At 42.6% G+C, this 23,493-nt stretch overlaps 1 protein-coding gene across 2 annotated transcripts in view; it reads left to right on the forward strand.

Annotated features, from left to right (window-relative positions):
* LOC124801103 overlaps nucleotides 1-9,782 on the forward strand; it is a 140,180-nt gene extending 130,398 nt beyond the window's left edge. For both annotated transcript variants that reach the window (XM_047263050.1, XM_047263051.1), the window contains one exon: nucleotides 8,478-9,782. In XM_047263050.1, coding sequence (XP_047119006.1) covers nucleotides 8,478-8,620 — 143 coding nt within the window. In that variant the 3' untranslated portion in view covers nucleotides 8,621-9,782. The remainder of the gene's footprint in view (nucleotides 1-8,477) is intronic.
* Nucleotides 9,783-23,493: the final 13,711 nt, after the last annotated feature.

Raw genomic sequence — 23,493 nt, forward strand, 5'->3', positions numbered from 1 at the left:
GCCTGCAATCAAATCAAAGCGACGTGAATTGTTGTCAGCAGGTGTCCTTTTGCAACATGACAATGCAAGGCCCCACACTGCCCGTACAACAGTTGCAACAATCACAGACCTGCATTTTGAGTGTCTTCCTCATCCACCATACTCACTAGACCTTGCCCCAAGTGATTTCCATATGTTTGGACCACTCAAAGACGCAATGGGAGGAAAGAAGTTCCGTTCTGATGAAGAGATACGCCACGCAGTGCATGAGTGGTTGCGCGGACTACCAAAATAATTTTTTTCTTAAGGAACTTATGCACTTCGTAAGCGCTCGAGGACTTGCATTGAGCGTGGGAGAGTTTATGTTGAAAAGTGATACAGCTTTGTACCACTTCTGCACAATAAATAATATTTAAAAAATATATAAGGTTTTCATTTGACACACCCTCGTATAAACGAAGAATAGAAGGGAACTTTTGAAAAGTGGGACTTTGCTTCAGATAATGCTCGCTCTCACGCAGCTGGGAAGGCTATCTAACGCGTTCAAAATCTTGGTTCTGACCCGCTGGAGCACCTACCGCGCTGCACAGATCTACCTCCGAATCGTTTTTACCTTTTCGTTGCGGAGGCGGGAACACTGCGTGAACTCGAGTTTTTGTCGGATGACGAGATTCTGGAGGCAGTGCAACAGTAGATGCGCCTGGTGCCTCAAAGATTCTTCTAATATGGAATTAGGGAGCTTGAAAAGAGTTGGACTAAGTGCGTAGGGTTGAGGGGGATTATGTAGAGGAATGCTGTAAACTGGAATGTTATTTTCCCAATAAAAAGCGTGTTTTAATTATGTTTTACTTGCTCTCGTAGATCAGTAAATTAAGTAGTTACAGATTCTGGTGTACAGCCAACAGTTTTTTATACTGTAAGTAAGAGGACGTCAAATAAGGCAGAAGGGATAGATAACATTCCATCAGAATTTCTAAAATCTTTGGGGGAAGTGGCAACAAAACGACTATTCACATTGGTGTGTAGAATATATGAGTCTGGCGATATACCATCTGACTTTCGGAAAAGCATCATCCACACAATTCCGAAGACGGCAAGAGCTGACAAGTGCGAGAATTATCGCACAATCAGCTTAACAGCTCATGCATCGAAGCTGCTTACAAGAATAATATACAGAAGACTGGAAAAGAAAATTGAGAATGCGCTAGGTGACGATCAGTTTGGCTTTAGGAGAAGTAAAGGGACAAGAGAGGCAATTCTGACGTTACGGCTAATAATGGAAGCAAGGCTAAAGAAAAATCAAGACACTTTCATAGGATTTGTCGACCTGGAAAAAGCGTTCGACAATATAAAATGGTGCAAGCTGTTCGAGATTCTGAAAAAAGTAGGGGTAAGCTATAGGGAGAGACGGGTCATATACAATATGTACAACAAGCAAGAGGGAATAATAAGAGTGGATGATCAAGAACGAAGTGCTCGTATTAAGAAGGGTGTAAGACAAGGCTGTAGCCTTTCACCCCTACTCTTCAATCTGTACATCGAGGAAGCAATGATGGAAATAAAAGAAAGGTTCAGGAGTGGAATTAAAATACAAGGTGAAAGGATATCAATGATACGATTCGCTGATGACATTGCTATTCTGAGTGAAAGTGAAGAAGAATTAAATGATCTGCTGAACGGATTGAACAGTCTAATGAGTACACAGTATGGTTTGAGAGTAAATCGGAGAAAGACAAAGGTAATGAGAAGTAGTAGAAATGAGAACAGCGAGAAACTTAACATTAGGATTGATGGTCACGAAGTCAGTGAAGTTAAGGAATTCTGCTACCTAGGCAGTAAAATAATCAATGACGGACGGAGCAAGGAGGACATCAAAAGCTACGGAAAAAAAGGCATTTCTGGCCAAGAGAAGTCTACTAATATCAAATACCGGCCTTAATTTGAGGAAGAAACTTCTGAGGATGTACGTCTGGAGTACAGTATTGTATGGTAGTGAAACATGGACTGTGGGAAAACCGGAACAGAAGACAATCGAAGCATTTGAGATGTGGTGCTATAGACGAATGTTGAAAATTAGGTGGACTGATAAGGTAAGGAATGAGGAGGTTCTACGCAGAATCGGAGAGGAAAGGAACATGTGGAAAACACTGATAAGGAGGAGGGACAGGATGATAGGACATCTGCTAAGACATGAGGGAATGACTTCCATGGTACTAGAGGGAGCTGTAGCGGGCAAAAACTAGAGGAAGACAGAGATTGGAATAGGTCAAGCAAATAATTGAGGACGTAGGTTGCATGTGCTACTCTGAGATGAAGAGGTTGGAACAGGAAAGGAATTCGTGGCGGGCCGCATCAAACCAGTCAGTAGACTGATGACAAAAAAAAAAAAAAAAAAAAAAAAAAGACGTAGTGCTTACCGTTCCACCATATTCTCTTCTGTGAGCTGGTAAGAAGCAGTTGTACAAGCGAAACGCAGAGTGTACAGGATCACCGCCGAGGTCAGGTCCTCGCAAGTGCTTGAGACACCTCAGGTACACAAAGCCGGCGGAACACGACTTGGAGGATCCTCGTGGGCGACTCGGTCCTTGGCGCAAGCGGAGTGCCTTCGCTTGTACCGGTCTGCTTCAGCTCTTCCGGACAAGGAGGGCCTTCCTGCGGATTGGCCACGGACGGAGCAGGACGTCGTTGCTACGTCATAGCCTCTCTGGCTCAGTACTTGTTATCGCCGGGGATTGAGACTGATTAGCATCGTGGCGCTGAATGGAGAGCAAGTTTCAGATAATGCTTGTTTGTGTATTTCGCGTAACCTATAAGCATCTGAACATCGTGAGGAACTAACAGTATGTTCTTCCTTCCCAAATCTAGTAGGAACATTCGTCAATATTTTACGACGTTTCGATGGGTTTCGTATTCACCAGGAAGGTTGGTTATGACATTAGAAGATACGTTACGAGATATAAATCACCTAATTTACTGGAAAATTATAAACCCTTTTGAAGCATGTTATTTTGATAGTAAATAATTTCTAATGTTCATTCAAGAACCGTTATCGTCAGATCGGTTACCGTTTTAAATGGCAGCAACGCGAAAAGATAGATCTTGGCTATTTTAATCTCTAAAAATATTTGCAGGAAAAAGTATATTATTGCCTTTCTAGCTACCTTATGGAGCAATGGCCACCGACGAACCAATCGGGCCCGACCGACCACCGTCAATGGCCTCATTTGGATGCGGTAATGGAGCGGTGGGGGTCAGCCCACAGCATTCCCAGCCGATGCCCGTCTAGCAGATCTGGTGCTGCTATGACTCGCTCATATAGATCCAAAAATTGGCATCACGAGGCTGAATGCGCCCCCGATCAAATCTTCCTACGAAGGAACAATCGTTAGTAGCACAGGGAATCGAACCCTGGTCCCCCAATCGGCAATCACCCGCGTATTTATTTTATCTATCTTTTGTCTTTTTCAGTCAGCTGTCGTGCACAGAAGTCGCATGACATCTTTCCAATTACATCGATGAGGAATTTTACTCAGGATTTTTTATATTTTATTTATTTATTTATTTTAATTGCAGAAGGTGGCCAGTCCCCTGACCGAACACGCTGAGTTGTCGTGCCGCTTCAATGAGAAACCTTAGTTCACCTTTAGGACTGGAAGTTTACTGTTAGTTCTGCGGCACTGGAAGACTAGAAAAGTGCTTGTTGGCGGCAAGTAAGTTCAGCGGGATAATTTTTGGACTCTGGAAAATGTAATTCGTCGTTTTCATTGGATTGGGGCTTCGTGGAGAAGTAATAAAAAGTCTGAAGTATTTACCGCTATACTGTCGGCCGCAAGAGGTTAGCAAACAGAACACAGCATGTTGTTATCAATGGAGAGACGTCTACAGACGTTAAAGTAACCTCTGGCGTGCCACAGGGGAGTGTTATGGGACCATTGCTTTTCACAATATATATAAATAACCTAGTAGATAGTGTCGGAAGTCCCATGCGGCTTTTCGAGGATGATGCTGTAGTATACAGAGAAGTTGCAGCATTAGAAAATTGTAGCGAAATGCAGGAAGATCTGCAGCGGATAGGCACTTGGTGCAGGGAGTGGAAACTGACCCTTAACATAGACAAATGTAATATATTGCGAATACATAGAAAGAAGGATCCTTTATTGTATGATTATATGATAGCGGAACAAACACTGGTAGCAGTTACTTCTGTAAAATATCTGGGAGTATGCGTGCGGAACGATTTGAAGTGGAACGATCATATAAAATTAATTGTTGGTAAAGCGGGTACCAGGTTGAGATTCATTGGGAGAGTCCTTAGAAAATGTAGTCCATCAACAAAGGAGGTGGCTTACAAAACACTCGTTCGACCTATACTTGAGTATTGCTCATCAGTGTGGGATCCGTACCAGATCGGGTTGGCGGAGGAGATAGAGAAGATCCAAAGAAGAGCGGCGCGTTTCGTCACAGGGTTATTTGGTAACCGTGATAGCGTTACGGAGATGTTTGGCAAACTCAAGTGGCAGACTCTGCAAGAGAGGCGCTCTGCATCGCGGTGTAGCTTGCTCGCCAGGTTTCGAGAGGGTGCGTTTCTGGATGAGGTATCGAATATATTGCTCCCCCCTACTTATACCTCCCGAGGAGATCACGAATGTAAAATTAGTGAGATTCGAGCGCGCACGGAGGCTTTCAGACAGTCGTTCTTCCCGCGAACCATACGCGACTGGAACAGGAAAGGGAGGTAATGACAGTGGCACGTAAAGTGCCCTCCGCCACACACCGTTGGGCGGCTTGCGGAGTATAAATGTAGATGTAGATGTAGAAGAGGTCAATATTTAAAGCACAGGGCACGTATTTGACAGGACAAGTTCCATATCCTCATTCGACCACTCTCACATAGGGTCTTTATGATCACCATAAAATATTTGGAAGAGTATGCCGGCATGGTTTCTCATAAAAGACCTTTCCCACCATCCTCCGTCCCTATCGTTCTTGACGTCGACTGATCGTTAATATTAGTTAGTTAGCTGTAATAGTGTTAATGGATTGTGTTCAAGTCGCTGCGATGTGGAACGTGGAAAATGGTTTCCGTAAATGATGTATTTCCCCAGTGAAAGTATATATTCATATAACGTGCAATCCCCACCTGTTAGAACTGTCACGTTTCTTTAAAGCTTTGGTTGCCTTCCACTAACTACTACTAAGTACTACACTAAGTATTACAGCAACCCACTTCTTCAGCAGATTTTTATTAGCATCTTGGTTTAAGAATTAATGTGAACTGTCTTAACGTGTAACCGTTTGGTTCGGTGCTACACTCTATGGTATTATGAGCAAGCTAGGCCGAAGAGTTCCGCTAAACTCTTCTTCCACCAAGAGCCTCAAGCTTACAGCCCATCCTCCGACAAAACTCCTTTAGCAGTACGCCCCGCTGAGTGCTAAAAATTGAGAGAGAGAGAGAGAGAGAGAGAGAAATATGACTGGGGCCTGTCACAACCTCCTTGTGCCCGATTAAGTTATGTAGAATGGTGGCCATTTTTATTCATAGCATTATCTTTATAATCCCCAGTAACTTTTTCTGGTTTTCAAAATATGTTTGTTTCGTATCTTTTCTTTCAAATCTGTTAGATAAATTGTATGCTTTTGGAAGTATCTCACTTACTTATATTTTTGTTGCAAGTACTGCCTCGCAGTGGCTCGAATACAACCACTTTGTGGTTGGCAGTTTTGCCGGCATACAGACCACCACACTTGCCAGTGGTCTGCACGAACCTGGAGAAGCGCCGACACGGCGAGCACGTGGCATTCGAGAAAGAGCTGCGGATGGGTGACGTCCGACCCTTTCACTCCGCTTGCTGGAACGCCAGTTAGAAAGTTATTTTAATCGACTTACAGGTTTAAGGTTTCCCGAGATTTGTTGAATGTACCGTACTTAAATATCAGTCGGTAACAACCGAGAATGACAAGTTATAACGTTATTTAACTTTTTTGGTTGATTAGCTGCTGGTATACACACCATTTGTGACATAGATGGTACATCCGATGAATGAAGGGTTGGGTTGGGGTGTTTGGGGAAGGAGACTAGACAGCGAGGTCATCGGTCTCATTGGATTAGGCAAACAAGGGGAAGGAAGTCGGCCGTGCCCTTTCAAAGGAACCATCCCGGCATTTGCCTGGAGTGATTTAGTCACAGGAAACCTAAATCAGGATGCCCGGACGCGGGATTGAACTGTCGTCCTCCCGAATGCGGATGAATAAAGAAACTGTGTGCATACGGAGCATATAATAGCTAAATAGCTAACATGGTGGTAACTGGCAAAAAAATACAGGTGTTTAATTATTGAGGGAAAGAAGTGAAGAATAGTATAAATATGCGTATGTAGTGATATGATATTAACATATAATTCTTTCTTTACGCGATGGATTTCTCGAGGTAAAGATTAAAGAATACGTTCTGACATGAATGCTTGCGGTTAGAACGGCTGACATTTTCATGGAGTGTTTGTTCAATAACTCAGTGTTTGTGGAAGGTGTCGTTCAAACTGTTAACACACGGGTGGACTTCAGCGTTGTTGTTATGTAGTGGCTGCACGAGTTTGAAAGCTTTGAGGGATGTTCCAACCGATGATACATTAAAACTGATTTTTGAATGTGAATAAACGAGTGTTTAAAATCAGAAGCTAGCACTCGTCTGTGATTTGTTAGCTGTGCCCGCCTGTAGCTGTTTCATCTACTTTATGTTACAAACAATGGAAGATATCGGATGGTATGACTGGACTTTATGCGAGGATTCGTGTTACGCCCTAGACGACAGGATTACCGCAACTTGCATATGAAGGGCTTATTTCAATAGTGGTACAAGTCCATTTTTGTTTATTCTGAGATACAGACTCCTAAAGTTAAATGAGCGCTGAAAAATCTGCTGTTGAGATACCAAAAATATTGAGTATATATATAATTGAATATTTCTGGTATCTCAGCTGCATATTTTTCAGCGCTCATTTACCTTTAGGACTCTATATCTCAGAATGAGCATAATTGGACTTGTACCACTGTTAAAATAAGCCCCTCATATAGCACTAGCGCCTGACAATTAATTAGAAGTTCTCTGTGGGAACAGACACTCAGTTATATGTGCCCTTTTTTATATCTTTAGTCCATGATGATTCTGTAACTTGTTGTCTATTTCCTTGCGAGGGTAGGGGTGACACTAGTGGGAAATTAGTGTTTCGTCATGCTCGGTGTCTTGCAAAAGGTGATTTACTGGTCCAAACGGGGGAGGGGGGGGGGAGGGGGGGAGTATCTGAGACATCCTGTGGAAGTGATTCAGTTATTAGTTGCCGTTGTGGGTGGGCATCATTATGATGGATGTCAGGTTTCATGTACAAAATCTCAGTAAACCACGATTTTCTGGCGAATGAATAGGAGAGGAGAGAAGAGAGGTGGTGGTGGTGGTGGGGAGGGCGTTTACGGGGAGGGGAGAAGAAAAGGGAGATGGATAGAGGTTGGTGGTCAGCTTGTCTGGCTGTTATACGAAGGACCCGAGAGCGATTCCTGGTACTGCCAACGATTTTTTCTAGGTGGGAGGAATGGATCGGGGATCACTGAGCCTCATGATGCCAAATGAGGAGCCGCTTCAGTGAGAAGTAGTGGCTCCAGCGTCGTGAAAGCAGACAACGGGCTGGAGGGCCGTTTGCTGACCCCACGACCCTCCATACTGCATCTGAATAACACCACTGGCAGAGGGTAACATGGCGGTTGATGGCCCCGATTGGCTGGTTGGGCCAGATGAGACTCAGAGGGCAAGGCGGGGCCGACCGGCCGCCGTGTCATCCCCTGCCATATGGCATAATGTGGATGCAGTATCGAGGGGCGTCGTGTCAACACAGAGCAATTCCGGCCTTTCTCTGCTTTCCATACCTTGGAACGTAACTCCTCAGGTGGATTCGGTAGGCTGACTGAACCACATTATACTATTTCCACCAACTAAAATGTTTGTGACGGTGCTGTGACTTGAACCCGGGTTCCCTGCCTGACTGCCAGGATAAGGTGACCGCATAGTTGCGAAGGTGGATTTGCCCTCGCTTTAACTTTAATATGTGGGATGTGGAAAATTGCGGTGAAATCGTGGATAATACAATGCACTATTTGTGAGGAGGTTCACATGCTAATTTTGTTGAACGCTTTGGTGCGCAAGTAGCCAGCACCGAAAATCATTCTGCTGTTGCTCATCCAACTTCTGCCTTATGTTAACAAGACGAACGTTGTCGCCTTTCGGTGTTGCTGAGGCGCTGAGCACCGTGTTAGATGCGACCAAGAAGTCGTTCAGTCGTGGTGACCCGACGAAATGGAGAGTTTTCATAACAGCCACAGCCTCTCTCTTGGTAAATTCATGATACTTTCGTGACAAAAACTGCACATTGGGAAGAATGCGGTGTGATGTATGAAGTTGCCATTTGTACGGACTTGGACTAAATAGCTTTCTTCCCTGTCTTGTGTTGCAGCTTCTGAAGAGCACGACCACGGACACAGCCACGGCCACGACCACGACCACGACGAGGAGCACGAGGAGGCGGTCACGACCGCTGCCACCGCGGCCTTCTCCGCCATCACTGACGCCGTTACCAGCCTAGTGATCGCTCGCTGACCTGTCGCTGTTTCTCCTACGTAGGCGGCATCGTCGCCGTCGACTCCAATCGATCAGTTTCAGGGCGTGTCTAGTGGATCGATCTTGTGGACAGTTCTTGCTGTGATCGCTCGAATCGCTACCGTGCCATTGGAAGTAGGCAGACAGAGTCGACGAGTTCATCGGCTCGTTCCTGTGGACATTTTTCGGTTTGGACAGTCACTTCGATGCACTCACGTCGGTGTTATTTTTGCTGTTTTATTTTCGTCAAATTTAAAAGTATCCTGCTGCCGGAGACGTCATTGTCATCATCAGCAGTAGAACGTCTGACCCCAGAACGTGGGAGGACTGTGCAAATAGCGTGTGTTACTCGACTGCCTTCGATCAACGAAGGACATTGGCATTACTGTGCCTTATACCAAAGAGCTAGTTTTTTATACGCTGTACCTGATTAATGACCAGGTGACTGTTACATATGTGATATCTTGGAACCAAATTATATTGAGTTCTAGCAAGTCAGTATTTGACATAATGAACATATTGTTCGTGTAACTTTCGCAAAGGAATATATTTTTATACTGAGTGCTAATCATGCGTAATTCGACAGTTTTTGACGAGATTCGTCTTACGTCACGTTTGGTGCTGCTAAAGCTAAAGTGCCATGGAAATTGACTGTGAACTACGGAATGCAGTGGCTGAGAATCTGAACGTCCGTTCTTCATACCTCGCACAGTAACTGGTAATTTAGTGTGTTTTATGTAGGAGATGTGGGGAAGTAGTTACCCGTGTTGAATCGTATGATCAGTTTTTGTCTCACTTGAGACAGTGATTGTGAAAAGCTAAAGCTGATTCGGATTAAGTGGTGAAAGTGTCGGTACTTCTTAAAACTAAGAAAAAAATGGTTAAAGATGAATAGGCAACATTCTGTTTGTCCATTAAGTGCCAAAGACTTCCGTAATCAGATAATTATTAAAGCACGTTGTTTTTCAATATGGGAAAAGTAACAAAAAAGACACTAAAGTAACCAGTAAAAGATTGTAAACATTCTTGTATCCTAAGATGATGTCCTAGGAGCTTTTAGTCACATTGCAGCCAAACTTTGTATTTCAATAGTGTTTGTACAAAGTGTAGTAGCGAAATGTCATCGTAAACATATTTTAAAGTAAAAAATACTATTTTTGAATGTTGTGTTTTTATTGTACGTATGTCCGTGTGTCTTATAGAACATGAGATTAAAAAGAAAACAAACTCCATTTCCATTCCCCTCTTATACCAGTAATGCAAGGAACACAAATGAAAACCCCTGAAGCCATTATCACACATAAACCATGTTTCATTCACATACTAAACGATTTGTACATTGCACAGCAGGCATGTCCAATACATAGCCCACATGTGGCTTGCATAAAGGTCATTTGAGGCCATCAGAAGTTTCCAGGATCATAAAATGTAACACAGAGGATTTTTCCATAAATCCAAAACTGCGTCTAACCAAAAGGTTTAAGAACTTTAAATTATGAACAAAGGAAAACTAGGTGCTTATAGGACCTGCTTTGAATTTGCAAAGCACCGACATGTTCAGTAAAAGTCGCTAGTTCTTCATATTTCCGTTCACTGTTGAATGCTCGATAGCTTTTCAACATAAAGTGGTCTGGTTTCTCAATCTTAAATAATGTTTGGATGTTTCATGCCATAGAAGCAAGATAACGGAGGGGTAGCTGTGAAGAAGCCTGACCAAACCTGCAGAGGGGCTGCAAATTCTTCAGTACTTGCGGGGGCAACAGTCTGGACAACTCAGTAATCAGACATTTTATCATTAGTCAACATGATCTTGCTGGGATGGTGGTGGAAACAGTTGAAAGCAAGGGGAAACTGCAGCTGTTTTGCTTCTCCTCCCGAGGATATGCAGCTCTACTGTATGACTTAATGATGATGCCATCCTCTTGAGTGAAATATTCCCGAGGTAAAATAGGCCTCCACGCCGAGACTACCCAGGACGATGTTTTCATAAGGAAAAAACAAAACTTCCGTTCTACGGGCCGGAGGAATGCAGGTAAACTACTATGGACAGCATAATAAATGCATCATCGTTGTCAAGATAGATAGGAATCCTACACCCACTATAGTCCCACAAGGTGATGAAGAGAGTGAAAAAATATATGATGAGTTAAAGGAAGTTATTCAGGTCGTTAAGGGAGACGAAAATTTGATTGTGAAAGGATACTGGAATTCGACAGCAGGAAATGGAAGAGAACGAAAAATAGTTGTAGAACATAGGCTGGGGGGATAGGAACGAAAGAGGAAGCCACCTAGTGGAATTTTGCACAAGCATAATTTAAATATCTCCAACATTTAGGTTATGAATCATGAAAGAAGCTTGTATATGTGGAAGAGACTCGGGGAAACCAAAAGGTTTCAGGCAGATTGTATAATGGTGATAAAATAGAGATGTCTAAAGAAGATTTTAAGCTGTAAGACATTTCCAACGGCAGATACGAACTCGGACCATAATTTATTTGTTATGAACTGCAGATTAAAACTGAAAAAATCGCACAAAGTTTGGAAACTAAGAAAAGGGAATCAGTGGTTGTTGAGAGTTTCAGAACGAGCATTATACAACGTTTGACAGAAACAGGGGAAATGAATACAATAAAAAGACGAATGGGTAGCTCCGAGAGATGAAATAGTGAAGGCAGCAAAACACATAGACGAAAAGACAAGGTCTAGTAGAAATCCTTGGATAACTCAGGAAATGCTGAATTTTACCGACGAAAAGAGGGAATATAAAAATGAAGCAAATGAACCAGGCGAAAACGAATATAATCGCCAAAAACTGAGTGTGACAGAAAATATAGTTAATGGAAAATGGCTAGAGGACAAATCCAGGACAAGCAATTCGTCTTCCTTCCGTGTCAAAATTTGTACCATAGCAGCTCATAGGCACGAGTCGCAAACGCCCGTGAGTTTTTAGTACTAGCAGAAGAAAATTAAAACATCCCCTCCACCCCCCACATCCGCTAAACACACAGTGGCCTTGCTAAACTGCACAGTGGCCCCAGATGCAAGCAGTCAGTGTTCCTTAGCCCAGGGCCGAAGTAAAAAAAAAAAAATGGTTCAAATGGCTCTGAACACTATGGGACTTAACTTCTGAGGTCATTAGTCCCCTAGAACTTAGAACTACTTAAACCTAACTAACCTAAGGACATCACACACATCCATGCCCGAGGCAGGATTCGAACCTGTAACCGTAGCGGTCGCGCAGTTCCAGACTGAAGCGCCTAGAACTACTCGGCCACACCGGCCGGCGGCCGAAGTCAAATTAAGCACATATTGAAAATATAACTATCTCTGTAAGTGCTTTTTTTTTTTTTTTTTTTTTTTTACTACTCAGCAGAATCTCGTAATTTTAGTTTACCTTTTGGATTCGGCTTTTATTGCTAGACGCTTATTGCTATAAAATATGGCTGAGAACTGTGGGCCGCACAAATACTTGATACGGACCACAGTTTGACGACCATTGTCAAGAGGCTGTGTAAGGGAAATCTGTATGAGGGAAACAAATTTCAGGGCAATAGTGCCGACAGAAAAGAGGAAGCAGATAAATATGAGATTGGAGATTTGATGCTCTGAGAAGATTTTGACAAAGTACTCAAACACCTTAGAAGAAACAAGGTCCCTGGGGCAGACGACACTCCCACAGAATCCATGCGAGAGTCAATCATAACAGGACTATTCCACATGATGTGCAAGACATATGAGACAGGGAGAATACCCTCAGACATCAAGAAGAATGTAATAATTCCAATTACAAAGAAGACAGATGCTGACAGGAGTGAATATTACCGAACCATCAGTTTAAGAAGTCATTTTTGCGAAATACTGACGCAAGTTACTTACAGAAGAATGGAAATATCTGGTAGAAGGTGACCTTGAGGAAGACGAGATTTGGGTACTGGAGAAATTTAGGAGCACATGAGACAATACTGATCCCTGTGTGTTATCTTAGAGAGAGGTTGAAGGAAGGCAAAAGTCACATTTCTAGCATGTGTTAGTTACTAAAAGTTTTTTATAATGTTGACTCAGCTACATTCTGAGAAATTTTGAAGAAGTCGGTGTAAAATACAGGGATCGAAAGGTCATTTATAACATATACAGAAACCAGAATGCAGTTATGAAAGTCGAAGGACATGACGGGGAAGCAATGATTGAGAGGGACGTGAGACAGGGTTGTAGCTTCTTCTTGATGTTATTCAATCTGTACATTAATACAGCAAAGGAAAAAAGGAGAAATTGTAAAGGGAATTAAATGAAGTTCAGGATGAATAAATTAAAATATTGAGGTTTGCAGATGTCATTGTAATTCAGTTAGAGTCAGCAAACGGTTTTAAACAGCAATTGAATGTAATAGATACTGTCTTGAAAGAGACTGTAAGATGAATATCAATAAAAATAAAAGGGCATCTATTTTAATGAAATTAAATCAATCGATGCTGAGGGAATTATACTAGGAAAAGAAATACTAAAGCTAGTAGATTCGTTTTGATATTTGGGCAGTAAGATAACTGATGATGGCCGATGTAAAGGTGATGCAAAATATAGACGGAAAACAGCAAGAAAAGAGTTTCTGAAAAAGATGAATTTGTTAACATCTACTATAAATTTGAGGGTAAGGCAGTTTCTTCTGAAATGGTAAGCAGTTCAGAAGAGAAGAGGGTAGAAAATTTGAATTGTGGTTATAACAAATTAATGAAATAATAAAAAGGTTGATGGACAGCATTACAAGGAAAAAAACTGGAGTGTCAAGTTTACGTAACACTACGGAGCTATTATGAATCGTCTATTTTGAGAGGCACTGTATATTAATTCGTTGACGCACTCACACAGTCTAAAAGCTCGACTTTTTACCTTTTGGTTTTCTGTGATCCCTGTGAAGTCTCTTATGTCGCCATTCCTTTCAATAGTGGTTCCTGTATTAGCCGTAATGGAGAAGAGTAGGACATTAATGTTGGTAAGTCTTCTTGGTTTGGGACTGCCTTGGACTGAAACACTCGGCGACTAACTAACTCACAAACAGTTGTATATTTCGTACTTTATATTTTGCATGTGAACTGTACAAAATACTGTTCCGTTTTCTCGTACAAATCAAGAGGTTTGTACAGCTCGCACCCGTTTCGTCAGAACAAGAGAAGAGAACCATTTCGGAAAGGTAACAAAAAATGATCGTAAGGAATCACTTTTTCCTTCTAGTAATGATTTATGACATTTTCAATGATTATACTGTGTTTGTTGAATAAAAGCACAGTTATGTTGCTCTGATAAATACTTGCTTCTTCTTACAAATATTTAGACTGACCAATTTTCACAAAATTTTTATCACCTACTGAATAACATCACTTGTCGCTACATAAGAATGCTGAAGATTAGATGGATAGATAGATTAACTAATGAGGAAGTACTAAAGCGAATTGTTGGAAAGATAATTTTATGGCACAATTTGACTGAAAGGTGGGATTCATCGATAGAACACATCCTGAGATATCAAGGAATAGTCAATTTGGCGACAAAGGAAGCGTGTGTATGAATGTGTGTGTGTGTGTGTGTGTGTGTGTGTGTGTGTTAGAGGGGGGCGTGGGGGGGTAAATATTGAGGGCTGAGACTGGGCATGCATAAAGTAAGCTGTGTGAAATGGCTGTAGTCTGCAGTAGTTATTCAGATATGAAGAAGCATGCAGAGGATAGACTGGTGTGGATAGCACTATGAGATCAGTCTTTGAGCTGAAGACCACAACAACAATACTGACAAAGTAGCTTTCAGTCTATGATTACTGTCTAATAGTGATAAGCTATGCATTGTTTGGTTTTCCAGCTCTCTTCAAGTCTGGGTAAAACTGAAGTGATTACGACTTCTGAATATAGTAAGAAGAAAAGAATAGTTTCGACGCAAGGCACATCATTTCAAGTCTGATGAACAAATCAGTATTTATTTACTGAATTAAACAAAGAAAGAGTGCGTTTAATTTGTTACGAAACGGTTTTATTTACAAGGAATATAATATCAAGTGGCATTATGAGTAGTGTATGTATGAGGACTCTGACATATTTTAAACTCAATGTCCTTGAATAGTGCAAGTGTTAGCGCCAGTTGCCCATATGCAGAGGTAGTGGTAATGAAATTGTGTGCATAATGTCATCCAGTTGGCCTTGAGGGAAATTTGAAAATTCAAGGTGGCGGTAAACTGAGAAACAAATTTAAAAAGTAAAGTTAGAAAAAACTTCAGAAATCCAAGATGGCGGAACTAAGCTAGCTGTGGTTTGCAAGCCTTCCCCTCTTTATCCCCATCCTCTCCCCTACCCTATTTACCCAATAACGGTGTAGTATTAATGTGAACAATCTCAGTGCAGTATTTTAGTGACAATTAAAATGAAATCACAATGTAGTCCTATCGGAGGCTTTATGGTTGTGGTTAAAAGTATTTGAATGATCTGAATTTTTGCACCATGTTCAAAAATATTTATACAAAAAATTACGAAAAGTATATATCTTGTAGTTGTTCTACAACTAAAATACGTCAGCAAAACGCAAACACACACACACACACACATACACACGCCCCCCCCCCCCCGCCCCCCCCCCCCCCCCCCCCCCCACACACACACACACTATTGATACTTCCATGTTTAGTTAGAAATAACTTGTTATGCAGGCAGATGACATTCGAAGTTATGCCTAAAAGAACAATGTAGCAAAGCTAACCTGACCAGTCTTATAACTACAGAAAAAACATTTTGGTTAAAATAATATACTATGCAGACAAACACACAAATAGACGATCTGAATTACTGGCAGCTAGTGGAACAATGTTTTTAATCCCATTCTTTAGACTGACACTTGATGTAAGACACAACTGTACCTGAAATTTCCACATATAAATTGTTCTATGATGCTTGTCAAGTGTTACAGTGTTAATTCAAAGTCTAAAGACACACACACACACACTCACACACACACACACACACACACCCCTGTCAAATTGCTAATGTGATTATGAACTCTCAGTTCTGTTTTCACGCCCTAAAATAGTTATGAAACACACGGGGGTACAAAATAACATCCTAAGCAGGTAATACATACGACTACGCTTGGCGTAAGCCACAGTGGGCCTTCAAATTAAATATTTCCATTCTAAACTGTTCCGCGATGCTTGCCAAGTGGTACAGTGGTCTGTCCACACTTAAAATACGTAAAGCGTGTTGTCCTTTCAATGTGAGGTATGTTAGTGATGGTTCATAGAACGAATCACCTTCTCAAGCACCAGTCTATAGCTGAAGTGGACCATATATCGTTTTCTGCACTAGAACATTATAACTGATGACACTGATCGGCAGTTACTGCTTTTCATTACAATTGATTGGGCCTAGTAGGGGTTATGTACAAAAACAAGTTCGAAGAATGCTGCAATATTTACCAATATGAACTATGGTACCAAGGCTGTATTTTTATAATCAGCTACTAAATAACACCAGCGTCTAATAATAACATAGACAACAGACAAACAACCTGGCGATACACTATTTTAGGGAGGAAAGAAGGACGTGTTTTGATGAAATTTTATTTCGATGTGTCACTTAAACTGTGTGTTTTCACAATCCACCAGCAGAACTTCTGTTATGTTTATATACGTCAATTCACAATGAAAGGCAGTGATGAAAGAAGACAGAGAGAAAAGGTGTAACCTGGAGATCGTGAACAGAGGCAAAGAACCTACCTTCAGGAACATAAGAAAGGAAGATGTAATCGGCATAACTTTTGGGTCTATCTTAATGGGTAGTTATGTCAAACAATGGCAAGTGGCGGTGGAGTCACCCTTACCTAACCGCATGTATAACACGTTTGAGGTTGAAATGAGTGCTAAACAGGCTATGGCCTATAGGAATCTTAAGAAAGACTGGTGCTGGTATAGGGAAGATGTAAGCTCATGCATTTCTGAAGTCAGATCATCAATAAGGAATCAAATAGATCATGGGAGACATGTCAAACGAAGTGATGTCTGCTATTATGACCCTTTAATTAGCAAACTGGGCCTGTCACCAATAAGTGCACAAACACGAATGTAGCTTGGAGGAACAATAACCTGGAATTGCAAAGGAAACAGGTAAGAAGACTGCATAATGCTCTAAGAAGGGAAGGGCAATGGGCGAAAAACGGGAAACCTTTGCTAGACACAACCTTACGATTACGAAAGCGAAACTATCATCCTGAAAGGTATTCTGTGAGAAAGTGGAAAGTACAGCCTCATGCCCCATACTTCATTAGATCCTCGCTGGAATACCATCCAATTCAGGAGGCAGTCGAAGGATTGTGAATACATAAGGGCAGAATGTGAGACACTGGACGTGCCCCCTCAAGACTCACTTCTCTCAATGCACTCTGGCACATAACTTAGACCAAGATTCAGTCCCTGAGAGGCACTGATTTAGAGGTAATCAAAGGGAGAATTCGTAATCTGTCAGATAACGTGTTGATTTCAAAAAAAGGTAGTGGGCATTGGGAACGTCTCAAGTCACTTGACCTTGATGGAAATGTTTTGCCTCTATTGCAACAAGCAGGAGAGGGATTAACTAGATTGCTATGCAGACTACTAAGAGCGAGCGTAGAATCAAGAGTCATTCCCAGCGCTAGGGAGACAGTGAATGTTGTTATCATTCCAAAGCCAGGGAGAAATGACCACACCAAAGCTAAGGATTTGAAGCTATTCAGTCTGTTCTCCTTTCTCCTAAAATCATTAGAAAAATTGCTTAATATGCATGCTAGGGAGTGGAGGTTAACTGAGGTTCCTCTACATGAAAACCAGACAAATCATATGGAAGAACACTTCATCAACTTGTTAGGACGGTGGAAAAAGATACCATTTGAATGAGGAAAGGCGATAAACACCACCAGAGCGTGTCCGCAAGTAGGGGTTTTGTCCCCACTACTGTGGAACGAATTTATCGAACAGTTCAGTACTGGAAGTTACTTTTGCCAAGGATACAGAGATGACTTAGTCATAGTAACACGTGGCAACCTTGCTATTATCGTTTAACAACAGCTAATGCAATCGAACATTGTTCAGAACTGGTGCAGGAGACAGACTCTAAGAGTCAGTCCCAAGAAGACTGTTATCTTATCGCTCATGAGGAAGCATGTCCAAGACACATATTGGAATCTCAAGCTCTTTGATAAAACTCTACCGGAAGAGGGGTTGCGAAGTCTGTAGCGGTACTCCTCTATACGGAACTATCTTGGACTCGGCACATAGAGTATATATTCCAAGGCGAGAGTTGCCTAGAAGAGCCTTTTGTTATAACGAGGGCCTATGCTCCAGGAGCATATTTGGGTACACAGTACTGCACTAATATCTACACTACTGGCCATTAAAATTGCTGCACCACGAAGATGACGTGCTACAGACGGGAAATTTAACCGACAGGAAAAAGATGCTGTGATATGCAAATGATTAGCTTTGCAGAGCATTCACACAAGGTTGGCGCCGGTGGCGACACCTACAACGTGCTGACATGAGGAAAGTTTCTAACCGATTTCTCACACACAAACAGCAGTTGACCGGCGTTTCCTGCTGAAACGTTGTTATGATGCCTCGTGTAAGGAGGAGAAATGCGTAACATCACGTCTCCGACTTTGATAAAGGTCGGATTGTAGCCTATCGCGATTGCGGTTTATCGTATCGCGACATAGCTGCTCGCGTTGATCGAGATACAATGACTGTTAGCAGAATATGGAATCGGTGCGTTCAGGAGTGTAATACGGAACGCCGTGCTGGATCCCAACGGCCTCGTATCACTAGCGGTCGAGATGACAAGCATCTTATCCGCATGGCTGTAACGGATCGTGCAGCCACGTCTCGATCCCTGAGTCAACAGATGGGGACGTTTATAAGACAACAACCATCTGTACGAACAGTTCCACGACGTTTGCAGCAGCATGGACTATCAACTCGGAGACCATGGTTGCAGTTACCCGCCGCCCGTTGGTGGCCGAGCGGTTCTAGGCGCTTCAGTCTGGAACCGCGCGACCGCTACGGTCGCAGGTTCGAATCCTGCCTCGGGCATGGATGTTTGTGATGTCCTTAGGTTAGTTAGGTTTAACTAGTTCTAAGTTCTAGGGGACTAATGACCTCAGCAGTTGAGTCCCATAGTGCTCAGAGCCATTTGAACCATTTGAACCTGAAGACCACAACAACAACAACATATATCTTGTAGTTGTTCTACAACTAAAATACGTCAGCAAAACACAAACACACACACAACCCCCCCCCCCCCCCCCCACACACTATTGATACTTCCATGTTTAGTTAGAAATAACTTGTTTTGACATTCGAAGTTATGCCCAAAAGAACAATGTAGCAAAGCTAACCTGACCAGTCTTATAACTACAGAAAAAACATTTTGGTTAAAATAATATACTAAGCAGACAAACTTACAAATAGACGATCTGAATTACTGGCAGCTAGTGGAACAATGTATTTAATCCCATTCTTTAGACTGACACTTGATGTAAGACACAACTGTACCTGAAATTTCCACATAGAAATTGTTCTATGATGCTTGTCAAGTGTTACAGTGTTAATTCAAAGTCTAAACACACACACTCACACACACACACACACACACACACCCCTGTCAAATTTCTAATGTGATTATAAACTCTCAGTTCTGTTTTCACGCCTAAAATAGTTATGAAACACAATGGGGGTACAAAATAACATCCTAAGCAGGTAATATATATGACTACGCTTGGCCTTCAAATTACATATTTCCATTCTAAACTGTTCCGCGATGCTTGCCAAGTGGTACAGTGGTCTGTCCACACTTAAAATACGTAAAGCGTGTTGTCCTTTCAATGTGAGGTATGTTAGTGATGGTTCATAGAACGAATCACCTTCTCAAGCACCAGTCTATAGCTGAAGTGGACCATATATCGTTTTCTGCACTAGAACAATATAACTGATGACACTGATCGGCAGTTACTGCTTTTCATTACAATTGATTGGGCCTAGTATGGGTTATGTACAAAAACAAGTTCGAAGAATGCTGCAATATTTACCAATATGAACTATGGTACCAAGGCTGTATTTTCATAATCAGCTACTAAATAACACCAGCGTCTAATAATAACATAGACAACAGACAAACAACCTGGCGATACACTATTTTAGGGAGGAAAGGAGGACGTGTTTTGATGAAATTTTATTTCGATGTGTCACTTAAACTGTGTGTTTTCACAATCCACCGGCAGAACTTCTGTTATGTTTATATACGTCAATTCACAATGAAAGGCAGTGATGAAAGAAGACAGAGAGAAAAGGTGTAACCTGGAGATCGTGAACAGAGGCAAAGAACCTATCTTCAGGAACATAAGAAAGGAAGAAGTAATCGGCATAACTTTTGGGTCTATCTTAATGGGTAGTTATGTCAAACAATGGCAAGTGGCGGTGGAGCCACCCTTACCTAACCGCATGTATAACACGTTTGAGGTTGAAATGAGTGCTAAACAGGCTATGGCCTATAGGAATCTTAAGAAAGACTGGTGCTGGTATAGGGAAGATGTACGCTCACGCATTTCTGAAGTCAGATCATCAATAAGGAATCAAATAGATCATGGGAGACATGTCAAACGAAGTGATGTCTGCTATTATGACCCTTTAATTAGCAAACTGGCCTGTCACCAATAAGTGCACGAACACGAATGTACCTTGGAGGAACAATAACCTGGAATTGCAAAGGTAACAGGTAAGAAAACTGCTTAATGCTCTAAGGAGGGAAGGGCAATGGGCGAAAAACGGGAAACCTTTGCTAGACACAACCTTACGATTACGAAAGCGAAACTATCATCCTGAAAGGTATTCTGTGAGAAGGTGGAAAGTACAGCCACATGCACCATACTTCATTAGATCCTCACTAGAGTACCATCCAATCCAGGAGGCAGTCGAAGGATGATGAGTACACAAGGGCAGAATGTGAGACACAGCACGTGCCCCTCAAGATTCGCTTCTGTCAGTGCACTCGGGCACATAACGTTGACCTAGATTCAGTCCCTGAGAGGCACTGATTTAGAGGTAACCAAAGGGAGAACTGGTAACCTGTCAGATAAAAGGCTGATTTCAAAAAAATGTAGTGGGCATTGGGAACGTCTCAAGTGTTTGAGTCACCAGGCCCTGATGGAAATGTTTTGGCTCTATTGCAACAAGCAGGAGAGGGATTAACTAGATTGCTATGCAGACTGCTTAGAGCGAGCGTAGAATCAAGAGTCATTTCCAGTGCTAGGGAGACAGTGAATGTTGTTATCATTCCAAAGCGCGGTAGAACTGATCATACCAAAGCTAAGGATTTGAAGCTATTCAGTCTGTCCTCCTTTCTCCTAAAATCATTACAAAAATTGCTTAATATGCATGCTAGGGAACGCAGGTTAACTGAGGTTCCTCTAGATGATAACCACACAAATCATATGGAAGAACACTTCATCAACTTGTTAGGACGGTGGAAAGAGATACCATTTGAATGAGGAAAGGTGATAAACACCACCAGAGCGCGTCCGCGAGCAGGGGTTTTGTCCCCGCTATAGTGGAACCTAGTGGTGAACGAATTTACCGAACAGTTCAATACTGGAAGTTACTTTTGCCAAGGATACAGAGATGACTTAGTCATAGTAACACGTGGCAAACTTGCTATTATCGTTAAACAACAGCACAATGCAATCGAACATTTGTTCAGAACTGGTGCAGGAGACAGACTCTAAGGGTCAGTCCCAAGAAGACTGTTATATTATCGCTCATGAGGAAGCGCGTCCAAGCCACATATTGGAATCTCAAGTTCTTTGATAAAACTCTACCGGAAAAGGGGTTGCGAAGTCTGTAGCGGTACTCCTCTATACGAAACTATCTTGGACTCGACACATAGAGTATATACTCCAAGGCGAGAGTTGCTTTTGTGTGCCTAGAAGAGCCTTTTGTTATAACGAGGGCCTATGCTCCAGGAGCATATTTGGGTACATAGTACTGCACTAATATCTACACTTCTGGCCATTAAAATTGCTACACCACGAAGATGACGTGCTACAGACGCAAAATTTAACCGACAGGAAGAAGATGCTGCGATATGCAAATGATTAGCTTTTCAGAGCATTCACACAAGGTTGGCGCCAGTGGCGACACCTACAACGTGCTGACATGAGGAACGTTTCTAACCGATTTCTCATACACAAACAACAGTTGACCGGCGTTGCCTGCTGAAACGTTGTTATGATGCCTCGTGTAAGGAGGAGAAACGCGTACCATCACGTCTCCGACTTTGATAAAGGTCGGATTGTGGCCTATCGCGATTTCGGTTTACCGTATCGCAACATAGCTGCTCGCGTTGATCAAGATACAATGACTGTTAGCAGAATATGGAATCGGTGCGTTCAGGAGTGTAATACGGAACGCCGTGCTGGATCCCAGTCGAGATGACAAGCATCTTATCCGCATGGCTGTAACGGATCGTGCAGCCACGTCTCGATCCCTGAGTCAACAGATGGGGACGTTTGTAAGACAACAACCACCTGTACGAACAGTTCCACGACGTTTGCAGCAGCATGGACTATCAACTCGGAGACCATGGCTGCAGTTACCCGCCGGCCGTTGGTGGCCGAGCGGTTCTAGGCGCTTCAGTCTGGAACCGCGCAACCGCTACGGTCGCAGGTTCGAATCCTTCCTCGGGCATGGATGTGTGTGATGCCCTTAGGTTAGTTAGGTTTAAGTAGTTCTAAGTTCTAGGGGACTGATGACCGCAGATGTTAAGTCCCATAGTGCTCAGAGCCTTTTTTGCAGTTACCCTTGACGCTGCATCACAGACAGGAGCGCCTGCGATGGTGTACTCATCGACGAACCTGGGTGCACGAACGGCCAAACCTCATTTTTTCGGATGAATCCAGGTTCTGTTTATAGCATCATGATAGTCGCATCCGTGTTTGGCGACATCGCGGTGAACACACATTGGAAGCGTGTATTTGTCATCGCTATAATGGCGTATTGCCCGGCGTGATGGTATGGGGTGCCATTGGTTAAACGTCTCGGTCAACTCTTGTTCGCATTGATGGCACTTTGAAAAGTGGACGTTACATTTCAGATGTGTTACGACCCGTGGCTCTACCATTCATTTGACACCTTCGAAACCCTATATTTCAGCAGTATAATGCACGACCGCATGTTGCATGTCCTGTATGGGCCTTTCTGAATACAGAAAATGTTCGACTGCTGCCCTGGTCAGCACATTCTCCAGATCTCTCACCAACTGAAAACGTCTGGTCAATGGAGGCCGAGCAACTGGCTCGTCACAATACGCCAGTCACTCACTACTCTTGATGAACTGTGGTATCGTGTTGAAGCTGCATGGGCGGCTGTACCTGTACACGCCAGGCGTATCAAGGCCGTTATTATGACCAGAGGTGATCGTTCTGGGTACTGATTTCTCAGGATCTATGCACCCAGATTGCGTGAAAATGTAATCACATGTCATTTCTAGTATAATATATTTGTCCAAAGAATACCCATTTATCATCTGCATTTCTTCTTGGTGTAGCAATTTTAATGGCCAGTAGTGTAATTGAAAATGGGCAGCAGTGAAAGAGCGAACCTCAGTACTGCTCTGGTTTACTGATGGATCAAAACCAGATCAAGGAGCCAGGTCCAGGACATATGAGGTCCAGCATAGATACAAAGAACAGATTTTCAAGGGAAGCTGGTTGTGGTCTTTCAGGCGGAAATATCTGCTATCAGAGTATGTGAGGAAGACAATCTGTGTAGGCGCTACAAGGATTGTGGTACCTACACTCATCAGACAGCCAAGTGGCTCTGTATC

Source organism: Schistocerca piceifrons, chromosome 1 (assembly GCF_021461385.2).
Source record: "Schistocerca piceifrons isolate TAMUIC-IGC-003096 chromosome 1, iqSchPice1.1, whole genome shotgun sequence".
Lineage (NCBI taxonomy): Eukaryota > Metazoa > Arthropoda > Insecta > Orthoptera > Acrididae > Schistocerca > Schistocerca piceifrons.